Genomic DNA, 23424 nt, shown 5'->3' with positions numbered 1-23424 from the left:
AAAAGTAATAGTCACATAAAAAAAAACTTAACTTACCTTATCCCTCGCTGCTAATGCGACATCGAGTTGTCTTTCGTGCCATTTCTTAGCTTGAGCGTAATCACCGCCACATCTTGAAAAGTAGGAAATGGAAATGTAAATACTTTACAGTTATTTTCTGGTCTTAGTACTAAATAACAGTGAGTCGTGGTAGCCCAGTTGGTAGAACGTTCGCCTCTCACTTTGAGGTCGCACTTCGAATCCAGCACAGGCCTTGATTATCACGTGCTCAGAGGTGAAGGAAAACATCGTGAGGAAACCCACATTCCCGAGAAATGCATTTTCGCAGATATGTGACCTAACCTGTATTGGGCTGGTTTTCCCTTCGCGGGTTGGGAGGTCAGACAGGCAGTGGCTTCCGTAAAAAACCGGACATGTCAAATATTCAGGTTAGATAAGCGGACCCTGTGAGAAACGGGATAATGCTAGGGGGATACCAGTTAAGGGGAGTAACAAATTAATCACTTAAGGAGTACAGACGAGGTCGTAACTAATACTACACTAGCGAAACTAACTGTTCACTAAATACGTGACACATAATGACACACTACAAAGTTGGTGTAATTAAAACTGACCTTGCAGCGTGACCTAATCCGGCGTACGCTCTTGCTTCGATAGCTCTGTCGCCCAAATTCTGAGCTATCCTCAACACATTCTCGTGGTAAGCTATAGCTTGCGAGAAGTTTCTTCTGTAATGATATGATGATCCTAAGTTTGAATAGGCTCTTGCTTCCTCAACCTGAAAAAACAATAATGAAGTATAATAAGAGATTAATCAGAAGCTAAAATATTTTTCGAACTAATAAACCAATTTAATGAATTCGTGAGCAAAATCTAGAAAGTCAGTGTGTACAGTCCTTTAGTTAAAGGACTTCACTCCACGGAATAAGTAGTCTGAAGGAAGTCAGACAGGATTGAGCGTACATTGAAGCTAATATGATTTGTAAATGCTCCTGAAATTACACAGCAACGCTCAGGAAAGCGTAAGAGGATTTGGAGGGCCGACCCGAAGAGTAAATAACATTACACTGTATAATAAAACTCTTTACCTGGTCACCCAGTCGTCTAGCCAGTCTCAAGTGCTGGGTATGGCAGTCCACGGCGGATTCAAACTCCCCCATAGCCAGGTACACTGCCCCAACGTTGCCTATTTCTCGTGCTTCCTGCAACCTGTCCCCCATCTGCTTGACCAGCTGGACACATTGCTTGTGACTCGCCAGTGCGTTGGGGTAGTCGCCAATTGCTGTGTACACGTGTCCAAGTGAGGTGAGCGCTGCCGCTGCAGCTTGTGTGTCCTGGGAATAAGGAAATTCTGATTATATTAATTGAATAAATATAAACATAGACCGGATTTTCTTCTATCGTGTGGGTTTTCAGGTGGATTACCAACCTCATTAAATCTGGTGTCAGGGTTATTATTGAGCCGCCAAAGGCCCTTGACATGGCTCATGTAACGACTACTTACTTACATCAGTAAGTAGAAACCGGGACCAACGGCTTAACGTACCTTCCAAAGCACGAGTAATGATCAATCACTTTCGGACAATGAGATGAGGTGATCAGCCTGTAATGACCTAAACCAATTTTAAAATACGAATAAGTAAATAAATAAACTTGCAGTGGTCTATGGTCACGTTTAAGCACAATATCACTTTTGGCAAGTGACAATGTGCGCTCTCCTAACAAATGCCCGAATTCGTGTCTAGATGTGGATTTCTTCGTGTATAACTTAACATATCCTATAGTGTTTAGACAAACTGTTATCAACCCCTGCGACATGATCGAGATGATAAGCAGCGCGGATTATTCTAAGCATTAAAATACTTCGTCTTTCAACGCGTGTGTATGAAACGAAATAATGGTTTGGCTACTAGTACGGGTGCAAGTACTTATTAATAGCTTGTTTATTTAAGTGTTAATAGCACTTTATATTTAACTGTTAATTACTGCTGTTTCCTGTTAAATATCTCTTATACAGTTGTAAACGACTTAATTACAAAGCTAGGCAATTTTCTAAAGGTTTATGTACACAACTGTATAATTTCCTCGGTCTTTCGTCGTGCTAATAGATGGATGTAGTAAAACTTCGGACTCGTACATAACTTATAGTCGCTTTATTGAGCGCAGGGTCTACCTCATCAAATGGATGGGTTATGGCGCATACCCACTTCGCCATGGCATTATATTGCGATATTGAGGACGCTCGGACGCATTTATGGACTTTTTAGTTATGGGTTTATAAGTACAAATTCTGGCAACTGCATAAAGCTATCAAGTAAATTTTCGTACATATCATAAAAGGATGTTTTTAAAATTAGTACCTGTGCCTATCCATGTCTTATCATCGTCTCCCTAGTATTATCCCGTTTTTCACAGGGTCCGCTTACCTAACCTGAAGATATGACAGGTCCGGTTTTTTACATAAACGACTGCCTGTCTGACCTTCCAACATGCATGAAAATGCATTTCTCGAGAATGTGGGTAACCAATCCATGTGTATCGATGTGAATTCGAAATTGATCGGTTTTTTTATTCGCTGATTGAATCAAGGTCTTTTCTTTGGTACTTTTATATAAAATTGATAACTCTCTTTTCTTATTTATTACCTAATGAGAAAATGAATATATTTAGTATTTTATCGTTGTGAATACGGTGGATATATTTTAAACCGCAGTTAATATTTTCATAGCGACGTCTGATGAGTAATACCTATATCAAAAATGTGCATTTAATATTCTACACCATCAACGGTAAACAAATAAAGGGATTAGGAACAACTAAAATATTCGTTGAGCGCATCCTTTGCTGAGGAAGTGGGACAAAGAGGACAGAAAAAAGAAATTAAAAAATGTCCCGACGACAGACCGCCAATACAGCCTTTGTCTCATATAGGGATGGGGCCATCAAAAAATCTAAATACATTTATCGATACAAATACTTTTTGATAATATATAAATAAGTTGCTTTCTAAGATTGTAAACTAATGAAATCTTTAAAGTAATCAACTTTACCGTCTTAATTAGGTATATTGAAGATGATTCTGCGAATTAACTAGTATGAGCTTTGTAATTACAGCAATTCATAATTACAATAAATTAAATAAATCTATAGATATTAAAAGTATTATTAAATAAGTAACGACGTTGTAAAAGTAAAACAAATAATATAAACATTTGGTTATAAAATTTTAATTGTTCAATTTCAATATGATCAAAATCTTTTTATTGCACTTATACTTAAAAGTAACTTAGTATAAGGGTCCGAGATTGAGTTTTTGAAACTAAGTACACACCTACAACTAAGTAGATATCGATATTTCATAAAAGCACAGTACTAAAGTCAGACGGACTGACAATCAGGCTAATTAAGTATGTGCAACATGATAGGATAAGGCGGTGATTTACATACAACCTCTATCCTTTATTCAGTTTCCAGCCAAGAGCGATAGAGACACAACCAGTTTGACATTTAGTGTTCAAATATACACTTCTCATCAAAAAAATCGAAACACCTTGCAAGTTTACGTTTTGTCAGGATTATCAGAAAAATGTGTACATTTAGGAATAAATGTTAAATGTCGTTTAATAGTGAGTAATATGAGCTTATCAAATCTTAATGTTAATGTTCTAAATTTAAATGAATTTTTCATAGGTTTCGTATTTTGTTAAATGAGTCATTTTTATTCCGTATGGAGTATAAAGGAAATGGATAAAACAACACACGTAAATGAAAAAAAAAGCTAAAAAACGTTTATTTAATAACTTGTATTCCCTCCCCGAGCTCTAATTACTGCTTCCATACGGTTCTTCATCGATCGGATGAGAGTCACGATCACATGCTGTGGTATATTGTCCCATTCCTCTTGGATTGCATCTTGCAGCTGGCTAAGTGTTTCTGGGGCAGGATCTCTTGCTCGAATTCGTCTCTTTAATTCATCCCACAGATGTTCAATGGGATTCATGTCCGGGCTTCTTGCTGGCCATTCCATAATAGAGATATCGACTTCGTTAAGATAATCTCGTACGACGCCCGCGGTGTGAGCCCTAGCATTGTCGTGCATGAATATGAAGCCGTTGCCAATAAAATGTGCATAGGGCATCACATGAGGCTCGAGACACTCTTCGACGTACCGATGACAGTTTAGTGCAGGCAGACGTGGCCCAGACACGAAAGCAAGCTCTGTCTTACCGTCGGCGCTGATTCCTCCCCAAACTGTCCACGAACCGCCACCATAGCTGACCTTTTCTTCAATGCAGCATTGTGCATAGCGTTCTCCGTCTCTTCTGTAGACCTTGTTCCTTCCGTCGTTACCATACAGCATAATTTTACACTCATCAGAAAAGAGAACTTTGCTCCACTGTAGGTATGACCAATTTAGGTGCTCACGTGCAAAGTTAAGGCGCGCTCTTCGATGGTCTGCAGTTAATTTCGGCTCATTTGCTGGCTTATGCGGTACCAGTCCATGATCCTTCAACCTTCTTCTAATTGTAGAGTCACTTACAGCCACCCTTCGTACAACACGAAGCCGCTGCTGCAGTTGAAAAGCGTTAAGGCGTCGATTTCTTAAAGAAGTTGTTACAATAAATCGATCATCTCGCTCAGAAGTGACCCGATTCCTGCCAGATCCTGAACGGCGCGTGAACAAACCAGTCTCCCGATAACGTTTATAGACTCTATGAACAGATGACAGGCTTAGATGCAGTCTTGCAGCCACAACACGCTGACTAAGGCCAGAATCCAGCAATGCCACAACTTGGGCGGCTTCTGTGGGCGAAGTATCCATACGTTTTAGAAAAAAAACCTTTTTTCAGACGTCCCAAAGTCACAGTATTGAAATAAAAAACAAAAAGTTTAAGGATAGGCGCCAATTTTTAGTTTTTAAACGCTAAATGTACTCCAACCCTAAACACACATTTGTCTCAAAACAGTGATTCATTTCGTTTATAAGATAAACAAATGAAATTCTAATTTTGAATTTAGAATTTTCGCTTATTACTGTAATGGCCAAACTGCCAGCTATACATTTATGTATTTTTTTTCATCGTATGAATTCTTTTTTGTGTTAAATTCGGACAGAAACAATGAAAACGGAAGTGTTTCGATTTTTTTGATGAGAAGTGTATTTAGAGCTGGGTTACTTCTTGGGGTTTGGAAATCGTGATTACTTACCAGGTATTTAGTTGTGCCTTGGAGCAAATAATTAATATAGAAACAACACACTCCTGTGGTATTGGGGCCGTTAAAGTCTCAAATTATTATGAGAAATCGTATTTTTATTAAACTATGTTACTTAGAGACTTATATTTTACTAATCGATTTTAACGATTTATTTGTCTTCTCTTAAGAAACGAAATGAAAAAGTTACTATTTACTAGTGACTTTGTCTCTTCTATAGGGATTGTGGGCAGGTGTGTGTTTAGGAAGTAAACCTAAACCAATACTCCATGATAGTTTTATCATATAATAACAAAGTTCAAAGTTACAAGTAACACTAAACTTAAAAGAGAAAGATGACAGCCCTAATTGTAGTTCTCTGTATCACAATTATTACTATTCCTCTACAACTTTGTTACTTTAAATATGTTACCCGATCTCAAATAACGAGAGAGTGAGTTGTTCGTTTATCAAATGCTATTATTCTATTGTAAGCCCTTGCAGGTTGTAATTCATACTCATTTGTACAATGATATTACGGATTTGTTAGGTCGGGATAGAATAGTCATCGTTAAGGCTTGTATCTATTGCGAATTAAGATTCACTACGTAGCATAAGAACTGAAACGATTTTAAAACGTTTGAAGTCGCTTCTTCTTCTCATCTGGGTTGTGAGATCAATGATCAGCCCCATCAACCTTGGTGTTATGGTTACCATTGAGCTGCTCTCGGCCCCTGATAAGGCTCATGTAATGACTTAAGTAAATGGTAGCCGGGATCGACTGCTGAATGTGCCGTCCGAAGCGCGGATTGCAAATGGATCTTCTTCTTGTTATCGTGTGGGTTGTGAGGGAAAATACCAGCCTCATCAACCCTGGTGTCAGGGTTATGATTGAGCCGCCAAAGGCCCCTGACATGGCTCATGTAACGATTACTCACTTACATCAGTAAAGTGCAAGTGGGTGATCTACCTACAATGTTCTAACCAAACTAGACTCTTTTTGTGAGCCCAATGCTCATCACTAGACCACGGAGGCTGTGTTTGTATTCGCCTATATATCTACATTATTACATAGTACATGCTACACTGTGGTTATCTAGGAATACTTATACCTTCTTTCTGGGTACTTACTATCTACTAAGAAAGTTCTGGGAGCAAGAATTTTAGAAACTATTTCGTATTCAACATTTGAATATTATCACGAGTTTGCTTTCATTGAAACATCGAGAAGACGTAAAGCAATTGGCATTCGCAAATAAGAATAGCCATTAACATTTCTCTTTTAACCTTTTCACAATAGTGCGAACAATCGCGCCACCATTCCTTTGAAGTGGTGGAATTAATTCCGCTATAGGCTGTGTGAAGATAGGGTCAGTGCGGTCGTTTTCTGTTCCTTTAATCTTAGGGCAATCCGAATGCCTTGCCGATAGCACCTGCTCGAGATATAGGCGTATCACATACTACGCGATTCGTTCAACGGAATCACATATACATACATAAACTCACGCCACCTCACCGGGGTAAGCAGAGACTATTCCATTTCCCTCGATACTAACATACTTCTCGACACATGAACACAGCTATAATAATTTAACTTCTAAAACCTTTTTCTTCATAATTTTCTCGGAATTGATTGAGGTATTTTGGAATTAGTATCTAAATCGAGGTATCTTGAAAAGCGTTAAGTTTCAAGTATTTAGTGAGAAATAACCAAACCATCGCGTAAATCACATGATATAAATTTTATTATGCGCCCTGTATAATGTAATGCATTTTCTTACTTTTTTAACTAACTAAAAACTAAGTAAAATACTAGCGTAACACTACCAAATAGTTATTTAACAAGAAACTGACTTTGATTTTCTTCAACAGATTTTCCGCACAGAAGATTGTATAAACAGTGCATGTCGGCACCAGGCCTTATTCTAGGCATTCGCTAATGAAGCCCGGCCGCCTCACATGTTACTGTCAAATTATTCGCGGCTCATATACCGGCGCGGGCGCAGCGCACATGATTTATGTAAATGTCGCGTTTATGCCCATGTACCGCTCGTAGCAATCAATTACTTTTCGACCCGATGAATTACTTAAAACGGTCTTTAATAGCCTGTTACTTGATGAGTGGAAATAAAGCCTGTGGGGCTCTGGTTGTAAGGAAATATAATGCGTTTGTTTTATATTAAACCTTTTTAAAAATATCTCTTCGAAAAAAAACGATCTTCCAACCCGAAGGGAAAACCAGCCGAATTACAGTCACATACCTCCGAAAACACATTTCTGGGACGGGTAGGTATATTGTGGGTTTCCTCATGATGTTTGTCTTCCTCGCTGAGCACATGATTTAAGATCCAAACAAAACTCCGAAAACAAATTCGAAAAGATATATACGTATTATATATCTGGACGATGTAGTGAATTTTCATTTCGTAATTCTTCATGGAGAACAAACCGCAATATAAATGGCAACGAGCTAAACGCTATTACCTCTATATTATAATGTAGCACGTGAATGTAGCATTTCAACTTGAATAATATGGCATTAAAATAAATCCCATAGGTGTGCAATACTCAATATTGTTCCCATATCCAGTGTGTCGATTACAAGGGCATTTAATGATGTGGAACACACAACAAACTTGAACTTGAGACCGAGGGCCGGTAATTATTATTCGCGGTCTCCTCTTACTAGAAAATTCTTTGTTGCAAACATTTCGTGGTTATTTTAAACCCGCAGTTTTATTGGGAGCCAGCCGCGTAGAACGCAAGTAAATATTTTTTTTACGACTATTTGTTCTCGAGATTGTATGGGCGCAGGCGCTGACTGGCCCAGGGAAATACGAACACTATGCAGGTTATACAATACCTACATGCCTTGTTTATTGTCCTATAAATAATGTGAGTAGGAACTAAATTTTGCAGGTTGAAGACCAAGAGTATTTATTAATTTAGCGAGTTTTCTGATTTATAGTTCCTAGCTACCTGGAGAGAACAAGAGGTTTTGAAGTGTAAGTAAATTTCACTGGTTCCTCTCTTGGCTAGGTTCTGAAGCCAAGCTACATCTGATTAGTTCATTTGGTTTCTTCTAGTTAGATGGTGTTTTTATATTTGTGGGTGCAAAACCAAAAACAAACTTTAGCCCGCTGGGATTTAATTTTAATTCCCCACTAGAGACGATACAAAAAGTGTCTGCGAGGCATTTTCTTTCATAGACGTATATAAATCGATACTGTAGTGGCGATATTCACCGTGCCACACAAGCCATACCCCGTACATCCATGTTACCTATATTGCACAATACTTTAATGCAACAGAACTAAATGATTTTGAGTTTGACCTTATTCTAGTAAATGCAAATAATAAGCAATATGGATAATGTTAGTTTTCCGTTTTGTGTTGACCCAGTTTCATTTTATTTTCTAATACTGCACTTTCCCATTTTTGTTTTTGTCTTGTATTTCTGTATTTCCTTAGTATGCGATAAAGTACCTACCTATTTGTTATGTTACTTGTATATATATGTATCTTATATCTTCGAAGCAAAAGTGCCCGGTAGTGAAATGCGTTCATATCTATAAACTGTTCGCGTACGTTCAATATCAATACGATAAGAAAATTAAAAGCTTACAAAGTAATGATATTTATTCAGAAGTTAAATTCAAGTATGAGAAGTTTTAAAAGTGCATCTGTGAATGCAATTTGTTTCTTATGGTAATTGTTTGAAGGAATGTTTTGGATTGTGGAATGCTTGGAACATACATAAATATTTGTCGGCATTTTATACTGGTGGGATAGGTTAGCGTTAATGATTTCTGAAGACATTTAGTCTGCTATTTGCAAAGTGCATATCTTTATTTTCTATGTCGGTAGTGACGTCGTATTTTTTTTTTGTGTTTTTATTGACGATTCTACTTGGTCAGAAATACTGGTATTCTCTGCCTACCGTAGGAAGCAAGTGGAACTTACGATAGTTTTGTTTGAATAGGAAATTGAAGTTTAATACTTCCTATTTTCATTTATAGTCTTAAACCTAAAATTAAGGGCCTTGAATCGGCGAAGAAACACATTACAAATAACATCTTATTGGGAATATTTAACATGTATGTATGATTCCTTGATGGAGATTTGATCCAGTGGTATCGTAATAGGATTTGGAATGCAAGGTTACCATTACGACTGCACTATTTGTAAGCATACCTACTTGTTCGCTATAAATTCAAGAGCATCGAAGTGTTCAAAGCTCTTGTTAGGAATCCCGCCAATGTGGAGTGCGCAAGTTGTGGATAACTAGCATAGAATAAGGAATAATACTACGTATAGAACGGCAACTCTCCGCTCCCCACCAGCGGCTGAGCTAGATTTTAACCTAACCTAACCCTCCTCGGTCTTACTTTAGTCTTCAATCGTACGGCGTCAGTTGTCAGACACACACATGCGCGTGTACGATATCGTCAATGTGTAGTGTCTATGTAAAACTACGTTTTTGTATGAAGTGTCCGGGGTGTGCTACTAGTAGCGGACCTAGAAGCGGTCATAAAATGCGAAATGTACATTAGAGTTACGTCTGACTCCCATAATTGTTATCTTAATAGCCACTATATCGGGGCAATCGTGGGGACATCAAATGCTAATTTTATTAAAGTCGATCGGCAAGTTGTTTTAATGCTTAAGTGTCGCTAAAAGCGTGGCTGGGAAGCAAGCACGGCTGTATTACTTACACTGTAACCCATACCTACACTGTTGACTATGAATTTATATGCAATGTACTCTTTATTTGCCTGTATAAGAACCGTGAATAAAGGTACAGATTTCAATGTTGAGTTCGGTGTAAGTGCTCTCGTAAAGTGCATTTACAAAGATGCGAGTAAAGTGTATTGTGCGAATAAGACTACTTCTGGGAGTGTAAGTATTAAATTGGGAAGGAATGTCTCCCGTCTTGTCAAGATGGTATGGGTGCATGTATTACCTATTTCTTCTTGCTGAGGGTTTGACCAACCTAGTTGTCTTCGAATTTAGCTGTATTTTGTGATCTAGAGCCCTTAATTTATTGTATCTTCTTGGGAGAGATAAGAGAACTCAAGAAAAGTGCCGTTTACCGGTGAAACATTTCATGTTTAAGAGTCAAAGTACTACCTACTCCTGACAATTTTTTGAGGTTGAGAATCGAACGACCTTTTTAACGAAGCAGCTCTACACTGGATGAGAGCGGGCTTTTAATTGGTTGGAAATGTTGATAATGGTGAATGAAGTCAGAGAGCATACAGTGACTCACCTTGCACTTCATAGCTAGGACGAGTTGATATCTATGCGCAGTGAGGGCGTCCTTATAGGAACCCTGGCTGAAGTAGGCGGCGCCCAGGTTGCCGTGGGCGCGGCACTCGCCCGCCGTGTCGCCCAGGGACTTCGCCACGGCCAAGTCTTGCTGCATGTAGTTGATGGCCGCGTCCAGCTGGCTCAGCGCCCAGTGGGCGGAGGATAACGCGCTGAATACCGAGCCCCTGTCAAAGAGAAATTTTAAAATATAGTCCATATCATAGCAGGTCTTGATCAACTGAAAGACTTGTCATATACTTAATGTAACTTTTTAATTTAAAATGCGTATTTGAAATTTGTTACTAGAGAAAAAAAAATCGAACAATTCTGGCTTGCGAACCCGCAGATATTGTCAAGTCAGGGTGAGCTTTCTCTTTATGAGTTTTAATGTAAGTGAAAATAATTAACTACATAATTAAACATTGGTAATAAAATTCGTGTTTATTGTAAAGAACAGAGTGTGCTCGTTGATGTCGTTTGTATAATCAAATATTACGACCATAACAGTTCCGTACTACATCACCACAGCAAACTCTTAAGTAGCTTTTGATAAAAATAAATAAAACATGAAATTAAATATTTTGGGATCACATCTAAGTGGTTTGAGAAAGGAAATGAAGTTTTGAGATATATGTGAGTGCTCATAATACGGACACAGTTTGTCAGTCGAGCTACTTTACAAAGAGTCGACGTCGCTCTACACATTTCTTATCTCCGACGACAATTTCACCGAAGAAGCGTCGGTCGTTATGAATAGAAATCGCCCAATAAATTATAATTAGGCCCGAAAACAAACTTGGGTGCAAGTTGGGTGAAATCCGGTTCTTTTTGTAAATAGTTTGTGTGAAACCGATTAAAATAATTCGAGATAAATATTTTAATTTGTGGTTGGGATAATGAATCACCATGCCTGGCTGGCTAAGCCGTCGTGTAATTTGACAAGTCCGTTTACACCTCCACAGTGAGCCCGCGCGTATTCCGAGACATTGTGTATTTTATAAGCTTAAACCCGACTCGGGTTAAGTGTCGTCGATTTTTCATTCGCCGCGAAATTAATGACATTTTCGGGACATGTTTAAGTTCGTTTTAATGGAAAGGTTATTGAAAGTACCGCTTAGTAAAATAGTCATTATAAATAAGTAAACTTGTTTGGTATAAAAAACTACTAAACTAATAAATATGTATTTTCGAGTAAAATAAATGCATCGCTATTTCGATGAGGGGTCATTAGCAATGAATACATTATGTATGTCAAATTAAATTCGGAATAGCTACCCGAATTTACATTAATTCGTCGACTATCGAGCGGATAACTAAACACGCTGGTAAAATATCTCTTCGACTATCGTTTATTAGGATCAATGGAGCTGTCAATAAACATTTTGTAATATGATGAGAAATTGTGTGTAATTGATATTTTTGCCAGCCCAAATGTTTATTAAATGTCTTCTACCTTGTTATGCATAGAGATAGTTTTTTAGTCGATTGTAGCCAACAGTTTAGAAACAACATAATCTCACGTCTATATCCCAACTGGGGTAGGCAGAGGTACATCCATCGCAAGATGAACTAGGCATCCACACGTCATCGACCGTTCTGTTAGACCGTTAGTTTAGAAAACCTACAAAAAGTGCTTCACATATTACGTAAAGAGACGTTTTCAAAAATTCACCCTTGTGGCTACGTATTTTTGTATGACTAAAATTATAAATAAAATGTGTAGACTACATTCTAATATTATATATTATTATGAAAGTATAAATATCGGTGGAATAAAAAGTGTTGTCGTCCAGAATAGTCCCTTTCCAGCATGGATTCGATCAATCACAGCGAGATAAAGATCTCGCCGAGGTGTGGCATTCGTCGCCTGGTGCGGGTTCGATTCCCGACGGGGTACTTGTTGATCGGTTAAAAATGACGGACAAAGGAATGTTTAATCAATGTCTTAAAGGATTAAAGGCAAGGTTAACTTTGTGAGGTAAGAAAAATAACTGAGAACCCCCAACGATGTACAATCAAAGAGAAAAAGTTCATTCACTCAGCCCAGCGAATTATTTGTAAACAGTGGTGAAATTATGGACCATTAGTTGTCATAATTATAAAATTTATGTTTTTATATGAGTTTTTGTCCTATTACAAAAACGACATGTAACCAGGAGGTCTTAATCTTTTACTTTGCAAGAAACTTGGACTTTTCGTACATAATGGAAAGAAAAATACTCATGTCCGATATTTCAATGCGCATACATAGACGCTATAATCTCTGTTGCAATAAGTTGTCAGAGGGAAGTTGTCAGAAGACAACTTGCAGGACCTGTAATTGTCATTTTATAAAGTTAAATAATACGATAAACTATGTTACGTTACATTTATGCTGGATTGTATGTCCTTACACTACATTGTACTTTTTTACAGATTGCCTTTTCATCATCACTAATTTAAAAGCCACACTCTTGTTTGTGTAGCATTCTCCATACTGGTCTATCAAAAACCAATTCCTTCACTTCCTTATAAGACACGACGTTCGCCTTCTCTTTAATCTGTCCCATGTAAGCTCTTCTTGGTCTTCCCCTTCCTCTCTTTCCTTGTAGCTTCCCTTCTATGATGTTTTTAATAAATTCGTCGTGTCTTATTAAGTGTCCAAAGATTGCCCTTTACAGGGCATTAATAGCTAATGGGCAAAGTTACGTACGTATATTTTGATTTTATAACATTCAAGGGTTCACACGAGATAAGTTTTAATTCGTAAATATACAAGCCCATAAAACGCGTGAACGTTATCAAAAGGCCAACAAATTCTTTCCACTTAAATTTAGTTAAGGGCTCAAGATATTGATGGTCGAGTATGTGACTTGTGGAACTTTTACGACGCAACTCACTGCTGTTAATGACCTTATACTTTTAAAGAGAAATCTCGGAAGACCTCTATAACAGCGCTCAAGTACATCAAGCGTTTCAAATATCTTGATTTTGCCGTCCAATTTGCTATATTTTTTCCAATTTTTCTTATGGTTGTCTAGAAGAGATGAGTTAAATTTCACTCCTTTTCTCTTTTTAAAATAGTTCTCTCTTGGTGCAGTTTTAATAGGTAGAGTGTAGAGTAAAGACGCAGTGTGGAGTATAGTATTAATTAGCAATAGTAGATGTGTCGCTAAACTACTGAAAACTAACAAATTTAGCCAAATGTCTCAACATATTTATAAATATCTTCCCTATGAATCACTTTCTAAACCTAGCCAACCCTAATAATGATCAAGCCACAATACAGAATGACAGGCGAACGTAAAGTGGGATATCATTCAATAGCAAAATGGAGTAGAACCGTTAAATAACTAACATAACTGGTGCGTTATTGTGCAATGATTTAGTGCAGTGTTAATATTCATTTGGACTGTTTGATTGCACAAGTCAATACTCGCCTTACTGATTATGTATATCGGTTTCGTGAATCATAAAATAGAAGTGTGGAATCAAGTGTGAAAATTCTAGTTTTAGTGTCAATGACATAATTGATATTACTTTAAGGGAAGTGCTTTTTAAAAGCGTCTTTTCGAGGCTTTTGTATATTTTCCCTTTTTGCACTTACAGATTTGAGCATGTTAGTGTGCTCATTCACAGGTGAGCATTCGTTTGTAATGTCCATTTTGAGGCAAATTCTTGTGTAATGTAATGCTCAAAATTGAATCTGTGATCTTACAAATCAGGCAAATGCTCGTCAATCCCCTGACTGTAGGCAGTATGTAATGTAATGCTAATAATCGTATAAACATAAGTAATCAATCCACTCTCTTGGCATACTCATATCTATTAAAGTTGCATACAATTTTATTCCCGTATTGATTTAGAGTCCCATTCGAATTTCAAGTTCTAGAGTAGCCAGCTAATACCTAATTGTTCACCGGAAAACAATAAAGCATCGCAATTATTTCTACAGACCACAGACTAAAATTATTGCCGGCCAGTGTTATGCATCATGCACTTATTACACAGACGCGTACGGCCATACAATTTATGTTGTCTTTATTCTCGAGTGCGGCGGTGTAAATCAAAATGTCGAATTCCGCCAAAGATAAGGCCCGTTAAATATAAATTACACTACTGTCGTCGTGTAACGTGTTGGTGATTAAAAATAATATTGTATGTTGTTGAAGGCTTTTAGGCCATAGTACGTTTGGTATCTTCATACCTGTCATCTGTGCTTGTGATCAAAGTGCAAGTCACAAAAAAAAAGAAGTAAGAATGCATATTTCCTATCTTTTTTCGGGATATTAGGTGTCTCCACAGTTTTCTAGCGTGTAAGTAGCGGAATAGGTATAGGAAGTGCTACATACTATACTGTATTAGCAAAAGTGAACTTTCGATTAATTCAATTGAACTTTGCTTGGCTTTCATTCTGCTTAAAAAGTGTTTAAATTCTAAATACTTCTAATCGATTCATCTATTGGGAGAAGCCCGTGATAATAGTCGCGGCACGCGTGTGGTAGAGAAACCGTGCAGACTCCGCTGCTAAAGTTACCCTTCTTAAAATATTCATCTACTCGTATCAAACAAATTTTGCATTAGGTGCATATGATTATTCAAGAAATAAAATTGCCAATTTACCCATAGGAACGTTCCTAAAGTACAGTTCTCTTTTACAACACTAGGGAAGATCGCAGTATAGACAATGCTGTGAACATACTGCCAGACTTATATCTACTACGTGTCTACTACAATTGTCTTCGAGCGTGGCAAACATTGCTAGACAATGAACTGAATAATATAGTCTAGCATAAAGGTTGTAAGGCAATTATTACCTTCGGTATTATTTCACCTCACGTGTATACTTTGTGAGTATTAAATGAGAATGGATTTGCATGTGCTTCTTATGTTTATAGTCTGCATTTCTCCAAAAGTATACGCATAGAAGAAACAATAGTATTACGTCTATAGGGTAAAATCTATAGGGTAAATTAGTTTTTTAAAGAACGTCTAGGGCCCTGTGCCGAGGTTTTTCTTGCAGCTTCTTTTTCCCGGCGATACAGGTTGTGAGAAGCTGCAGTAGTTTTAGGCGGATAAGACGTTCGTTATGTAAAAATTGACGATTCAAAGTGTAACTATGTTACATACTGAATAAAGATATTTTTGAATTTTAATCGTACCCAGGCAAGGCCTAGGTCTAATCGGTAGTACTTATGTTAGTATATTTAAAAAAAGAAAAATAATAATACGTATCCTAACAGAAACTGTCAAAACGTTCGAAAACTTCTAAGTTGGCGAAACCCATTTAGCTTTCAGACCGACTGGCCGTTTATCGCTTATACGACAGACGATTAAAAATAATAACGTCGGCCGTAATGAAGCCACAGCCATTTGTCTTCCTCGCATTTAGCCCTGACTGGGCAGAGTGCGAAATATATTGTTAAGAGTCCGAACACCTCAGATAATTTCATGACGGCTAATTATATGGCGGATTTCGACTCCTGACATTCACGAGTAAGCGCGACCTATGGTTATGTTGCTACGGGGACGTATATTTGCGATTTGATGCGTGTGATGCAGTTTTATAAAGTATGGTGTCAAGATATCAAGAACTTCGGTTGCTTTCTCGCGATATTATTGTATGCTGTATACTATCGGAGCGGATTTATTTTACCTACTAACTGAAGATAGTATGGAGAAATAGCTACTCTGTCACATCACTTATACATACATACATAAACTCACGCCTATTTCCTACCGGGGGTTACGAAAGCGATATATAAAGCGAAAGTCTGGCAGAGGAAGACCTAGAAGGACGTATATTGACCAAATTGGAAATGTCCTTAGAAAAGGTTTAATATGATCTATTCTGAACCGGCGTGCGTGTATGGAACGATTTATGAATGTGGAGGAAGCAAGAGAAGTGTGTCAGGATCGAAGCAAATGGAATTACATAGTCTCTGCTTACCTCGGTGGGAAATAGGCATAGCACTTATAATAAGCGAAAAGGTATATTTCCAGGTATTCAAGACCTGATTATTAGCTAGTTAGATACCAAAGAGCGGAAATACCTAGTGAGCAAGAGAGCTTATACTTATAATGAATTTTACCGTAATTTGAGAGAACAGGATCCTATCCTCAGTGCTGCTTCCAACACCGTCACTGCAGCCTGGTACTGTCCAGCTGCCAGGAGTTCCTGACCTACCACCTGCAAATAAAAAAAAAATTAAAACACGTACTTATCAATGAAATTGTCGATGTTCAAAATATACCTAAACTAACGTGTTAGAATTTCCAAAAGTAGTTTGAAGAAAACTCGCCGCTGCTGCTTCGTTTTTAGATTGTTGGATAGTTTTACTTTAGATATATAGTTTCTTTTCTATGCTATGCTTCAAATACGCAGTGACATCGCCAAGGTCACGCCGACACTTGAATAAAAAAATATGTAATTATATTGTTCGCTTTATTATTTAACAAAATCACTGAAGTTCACAGAAGCGCGTAAAAGTAACAAAAGACTATCAATAAAAACAAATTCTCGAAGTGATTTTCGAATAAGTTTTCATTCCAAAGAGTTTAGATATTTAAAAATAGAACACGATTAAAATAAAACGTTGCGTTGGGTACACAAAATGTGAAGAAAGTTTCTTTGATGTTCCCAAAGGCAATTTCATACCTATTTATATGACATGCTTTGCGGTGAGCATGAACACTAAAGTATATTTTTGAGAACCCATTACATCGATATGATCCAATTTTATGGACACTGAACATTGAATTACGGCAAAACTTTTATTCTTGCCAAATCGGCCGCAACTCGGGTACCGAAAATCATAATCTCTACATAAAATGTCTGTAGTAAACCGCCTTTTTTATACACCGGTAGTTTGAAATCTGAGTTTTAATCTCATTTATTCTGTTATTCGCAATAATAATAAACTAATGTACCGAAAATGTGATTTTGAATATCAAGGTGCGATTGCAAAAAGCGCAGCGAATTTTTTAAAACCCATTAGGGTTGTATGGATGCTGTAAAACATACCGCTAACGATCCAAGTTATCTCTGTATGAAGCAATAATATTTGGATTGTTGTGAGAACACCCAGGTAGGAATGTTAGGGAAAAAATATTTCTAATGTTTACTCTTGACCGGTTAGTTATGAAGGCCACTTTGAAGCAATTAATTTGTTTCAATGAGGCATTTTTAACCCCCTGGCGGGCCAAAGAAGGCTACATTGAAACAATTCATCTAAATAGCAATATTGCTTTCTTAGATGAATCGCTTCAATGTGGCTTTTTTAAACCTCCTGATTTCCGATTGAATCTAATATTTTTGTGATGATATTTTTGATAGTTGAAACAAAACGATCATTGTGATGATCTAGTACTTATGTGGTATATAACTAATTCAGTTCTAAATTATTGAGAATTGAAAGTATTTGACTGTCACTAATATTTTTTTTTACATGGTCTCTAAAGACTTCTCAATAGAAAATAAAGGAAATCTTGCCGCCATCCAAACAGCTATGGAATTTTGGCTCCCGAGTCAATATGTGTTTGAATCTTATGTCAATATCATAACTGAGGACGGTAGACCAAAGTCAAAGAAAAAACGCGAACCGGACTTTAAGGATTAGAGTGATGAAAAAACGTTAATGATTTGCTAACCCGCTTTAAGTAATTAGTATAACCCGCAATTTACGGCTAATAACCGAAGAAACTTAGAATATCAAATTGGGATGCATGATAAGACCTCCAATTTGAGTTTTTATAATATAAGATTTTCGGCCATGCCCTGACGCTATGTTTAATAGAGCTATTTTTTGTCGTAAAAGAGTCATCCAATCAAAATTTCGTATATTTTATTTTTCTGATCAATTTAATTGTTTTGGAAGTGGATAATCATGTTTTGTCTTCGTTATTTTTATTTTAAAGGCGTACCTAACGCACTGACCCGCGCGTCAAATTAAGCTTTTACTACTTATATGCACCATAAAAGTATATAATCAATGTAAGCAAGTGTTAGCAAACCTATGTTTTTACCTGCAGAGCGCAAATAGAACATACCTACAAAGTAATTTAATCATACAGGTCAATTAATATCGGGAATACCTACACACTTCACTTCGTAAAAACGTATTATGTATATATCAAACCCAAAAAAGCCAGCCTTCATCCATAGCCTCCAGGCATTTTCAAATCTATCCCTCTATATTGCGACCTTGATTTTGTTCCAAAGCTAAAAATAAAATAAAAACATTTGAATGTGTGTTAAGCCGGCGGCCATGTTGAGGTAGCCGGCTGGTCGCGACACCGCCGATCACTGTCGCGCAGATTGTATGTAAATCCAAGCCAACCGAGTATTTATGGACCTTTGATCACTACGCCGAGGGACCGAGCCCTTTTGGAGGACAGAGTATTGGGTTTTTCTACAGAGTGTTGGGTATAGTGATGCAGAGGGTATATTTCTTCAAAGACGTTATTTGATGCTAGATGGTAATTTAAAGTAAGCACATAATTATATACCAACATGTTGCTGTCAATTTCGAATTGTTATGAATTGGACATCCTTGTCTCACAATTTTATGAAATTTATATTCGGATAATGATTACATTCCTTCTAGCTTATAGTAAAATCTTAACTTTCACTCGATATCTCTAAACGAAATACAAATCGGCGCTCCTTACGAGTTGCGTTTCCCCCATGCTGCAGCCCCATTGTTTCGTCGGGTAAATGCGCCAAAAAATGGCCAGACGTCCGAATGGTGGAATGTATGCAAAACTGGCTGTGCATAGCCGCTTTATGTCAGTTTGAAGCCGGGCTCAACGGCGCGGCGTCGTGCTTGTTTTTCAGTCTACAGCTAGTTATACGAGAAAATGGAAAGGTTACGAAACGTAAAGAGTAATGGATCGGCCGTCTCGCCGCAAAACGATGGGTAGATATCACCTCTGCCTCCGTTTGGCTACCGAGTTATGGATGGGACCGATTAAAGTTACAAGCTCCGCTTTGCACCTTTAAATGAAAAGGTTTAAAATCTAAACAAATTAGATGGATAGCAGTAATCAAATGGGAAATGTAACAAACAGTCTCATACTGAACACATTAGCTGACACTCTGGCAAGCTTCATCAGGTCTCTCTTGATTAAATGGAGAGAGCAAGGGATTTGTATTCTGTAGTAAACTAACCGAGTTGCTCCTATTTTGTTTCTATGCTTGACTTATCCGAAAGCGACTACTCAGAGCGAGTAGAGAAAAAGACGATAAAGGCAAATCCTTTCATCATCTGGAAATAATGCAAAGAAAAGGGAAAGAGCTAGTTATTCAAGACTAGACTTGCATTTCGATGGCTGTCCGCCGCCTGTCCATCTGCGTCTTAGAAGAGACATCAAGACATCGCGACGTACGAAGGCTGCCAGCAACATTATTTAACTTACTCCTGTAGCCTTATTGGAATTTAGTTTTTGTATACATAGCATTGAATATCAATTGGCAGTAGAATACAAAAAAGTTCTACGTATAAAGTGACTAAGTCTGAGTCTTAGTTCCTCCCTTAGGGTTGTAAAATTGAATCGTAGGGTCTTTAACTGAAATCTCTGTTTGAAAGACAGTCAAATATATCATACTTAGCTAAATTACTAGATAAGTATTAATAATACTATATAGTATTATTTATTGATTTCTGTGTGGTTTCTGTCCTGTGTTAAATGTAATGTACCTGTCTGTCTGTGTCTGTGGTGGCCGGAAGTAATAAATGTTTCTTTCTTTCTTTCTTTTTAATAAGCACTTATATACCCCAGCGTGTAGTGAAAGACTTTCCAATCGGCGTTCCCCAAAAATACGATAGATGGCGTTGTTTAGTTTTTTCTTCGTTTTATCTTCTCATGGATAACAGACATATGCATCTTTTATCTTTGGTTTTGGGTATAAATGATGACCCTTATTACACTACACTAAGGTACAACTACAACATGCACGCATTATTATTCTGATCAAAATAAAGAGAAGCAATATAGGTAGCAACATCATTCTATACCTAATGTGATCCAAATATCAAGCAACAATGAGTTTTATATAATGCTTCTGCCATTACAATAATTATTACCCCAGCAATGAGAAAATAAGTAATTATCACGTTGAAAGTGAACAACGCCATCTATCGTGTGTTTGGGGAACGTCGATTGGAAAGTCCCTTATTGTATCCTGATCTAAAGCGTCTTCACGGGGTCTTGTCACTTAAATCCAGTAAGAAATACCAATACATTTTAACTTTTTCGAATTCCTTACAACATTAACCTTTTATTCTTATTTTTATCTCGGTATCGAGTAAAACGTATGTGAGTGACATGACCGTTTCCGCAGTTTAATGGCTGGTTGTATTTCCAGAGGGATACGAATCAGACAGAGACTATTGACAGAATAAATACGCTTAAACGCGAATAAATAAGTTTAATAAGAATAAGAAAAGGTGCTACCCCACTAACATGACTCGCGTCGAGTCGATATCGTGTGCCGATCGGTTTCTATAATCGAGTATCTGTTCGATATTTATTTATTGTACTAAATTGATTTGTGTCGTTTATTATTAGTACCAATTATTAGTTTCTCAATAATCTTCATTAATATACTGACATGTCGATATACGAATATGCAAGTATGTGTGTTTATTATAACATGATCAGATCTAGGACTATCGTATAAAATATAATTTGTTTGAATCGCTTGTGTTGTATGCAGCGTTCTATATCGCGAGTGTGATAACTTACTTTCAATAAAGCTAAATCATTTTAAATTCGCTCGGACCGGTAAGTGGGTTCACACAATATTTTATACAGGTTTACTTTACTGGCTATTTATGCTGCCTTTTTGGGGAAAATAACGATGGTGGATAAATAAACGTTGAATGCAGCCCTGAATGGGCGCCGTGAGTTGTTGCCTTCGTTTGTTCCAGCTTCGTTTAAGGGTTAAATGGAAATTAAAGTACGGGAGTAAGTCATAAAGAATTGTTTTTGTTTTTCTATTAAATGGATTAAATATACGGTCTGTTGGTCCGTTGGTACCTATAAACCATCTATCTATGCTTGATTGGGAACTGAAGAAAAACATGGAACACGTTTAGCTGCTTATCTTTCCGAGCATGTCGTTAAGACAGTCCGAGGCATTGTGTCTTTTCTAACATGATGAACCAATATTTGGGCGATAAGCTGATTCTTCTTCTATCGTGTGGGTTTTGAGGCGAATTACTAACCTGATCAACTGTCACCATACGATTTATCATTTTTTATCTTAGGACTTTGTATCAAAATTGCCTGCAAGTTATCTTCTGATTATCTGTGGTTTATTTCACCAGCATAAGTTTCTGTTGGTATTTATAATTTATATCTGGCTATTTGTGCTTCTTTCCAGTAGTTTGAGTTTGTACTATGTAATAGTTGGCAACAACCCCCGTTGGCTAACTTTGTATTATTTTGTGATGTTTTCATTATTCTATTAATAATTGTATACGACCTTCGTGGTCCAGTGGTTGAGTGCTGGGCTCACGATCCGGAGGCCCCGGGTCGATTCCCGATGGAGACATATCACAAAAATTACTTTGTGGTCCCTAGTTTGGTTAGGACATTACTGGCTGATCACCAGATGATCCGTGCTTCGAAAGGCACGTTAAGCCGTTGGTCCCGGTTACTATTTACTGATGTAAGTAAGTAGTCGTTACATGAGCCATGTCAGGGGCCTTTGGCGGCTCAATAGTAACCCTGACACCAGGTTGATGAGGGTAGTACTTCACCTCACAACCCACACGGTAGAAGAAGAAGATTAATAATTGTATATAGGTTTACTCATCTTTAATTTTGCTCCGTAACAGTAGCTATTTTTATTTATTTCACTCACCGATATCAGCACAAAAGGCGACTGGTCCAGTTTCATAGCTTCGAGCTGCCTGAAGGTGGGCTCCAAGGTGGTGCGTAGGGGGGACTTGAGTGAGGCTTCGACGAGTGCGGCGAGCAGCTGACGAGACGACGGCTCCACGCCCAGCCCTGAGCTGAACGCGGCGAGGGCTTCGCCATGGCGGCCCAGGCATTGTAGGGCCACGCCTGAGAAAGGGGGGGGGAGGGTTTAGTTATAATGAATAACTTTTTAATATAAATCATCAAATAAAATATACATTATTGCACAGAACTAAATTCCAACAATCAGACGTAACACATGAATACAGTACTTTTTTAATTTGAGCGCCCTTATTGCTCTAGAGCAATTTCTTCCAGGAGACCATTACCAGGAAACAAACATTGACAAACAACTTGGATGCGGGATGGTGCAACAAGAAAAAAATACACCCTTAGTGGGAAAAGTCGACAGGGAAACATTTGTACTGAGTTAGGTATATTTAACACTCGCCATAACCTACTACCTACTTATCAGATAAAACATTACGAAAATCCACAGAGGCAACAATTTAGCCGTAACAATTATAATTAATAACAGTCTTAAGAAGTCAAGAGACTCAGTTCAGTGAAGTGAAAGTGATATACGAACAATAATGGAAATGTGTAAAAAGTCAGACATGGTACTGGCTCACGCGACACGCTGCTTGGGCAATGACACGACACGCTATTAGGTAAGGCATCAGATGAATTGTTACTGTGGTGTATCTATTAAATAACTCTGAGTGTACGATCATGGTAGCCTGTGCCCAGCATTGGGACGTATATAGGCTGTATATGTTTGTTATGTATGTACGGTCTCGAGCATTAATATGCATACACTTTGGTACCATGTCACATTAACTTTTTTGACAAATTGAACTGTAAGTCTCACTAAATGTCAAATATGTAAGTGGGCGTCCGTGATCCAGTGGTTGAGCGTTGAGCTCACGATCCGGAGGCCCCGGGTTCGAATCCCGGTGGGGGCATGTCACAAAACAAAAACATTTCAGGCTGATCACCTGGGGGGTTAAAAAGGAC

At 37.7% G+C, this 23424-nt stretch overlaps 1 protein-coding gene across 1 annotated transcript in view; it reads right to left on the bottom strand.

Annotated features, from left to right (window-relative positions):
- The window catches only part of LOC126375972 (tetratricopeptide repeat protein 28), a 75545-nt gene that overhangs the window by 10887 nt on the left and 41234 nt on the right, over window positions 1-23424 (bottom strand). The window contains exons 5-10 of the mRNA XM_050023072.1: window positions 22352-22554; window positions 16575-16672; window positions 10463-10688; window positions 1089-1334; window positions 615-778; window positions 37-112 (exon numbers count right to left, since the gene is read on the bottom strand). Of these exons, the coding sequence (XP_049879029.1) occupies window positions 37-112; window positions 615-778; window positions 1089-1334; window positions 10463-10688; window positions 16575-16672; window positions 22352-22554 (1013 nt within the window). The remainder of the gene's footprint in view (window positions 1-36; window positions 113-614; window positions 779-1088; window positions 1335-10462; window positions 10689-16574; window positions 16673-22351; window positions 22555-23424) is intronic.

The sequence above is a fragment of the Pectinophora gossypiella genome, chromosome 20, assembly GCF_024362695.1.
Source record: "Pectinophora gossypiella chromosome 20, ilPecGoss1.1, whole genome shotgun sequence".
Classification (NCBI taxonomy): domain Eukaryota; kingdom Metazoa; phylum Arthropoda; class Insecta; order Lepidoptera; family Gelechiidae; genus Pectinophora; species Pectinophora gossypiella.
This window is presented reverse-complemented; position numbering and strand designations above follow the sequence as displayed.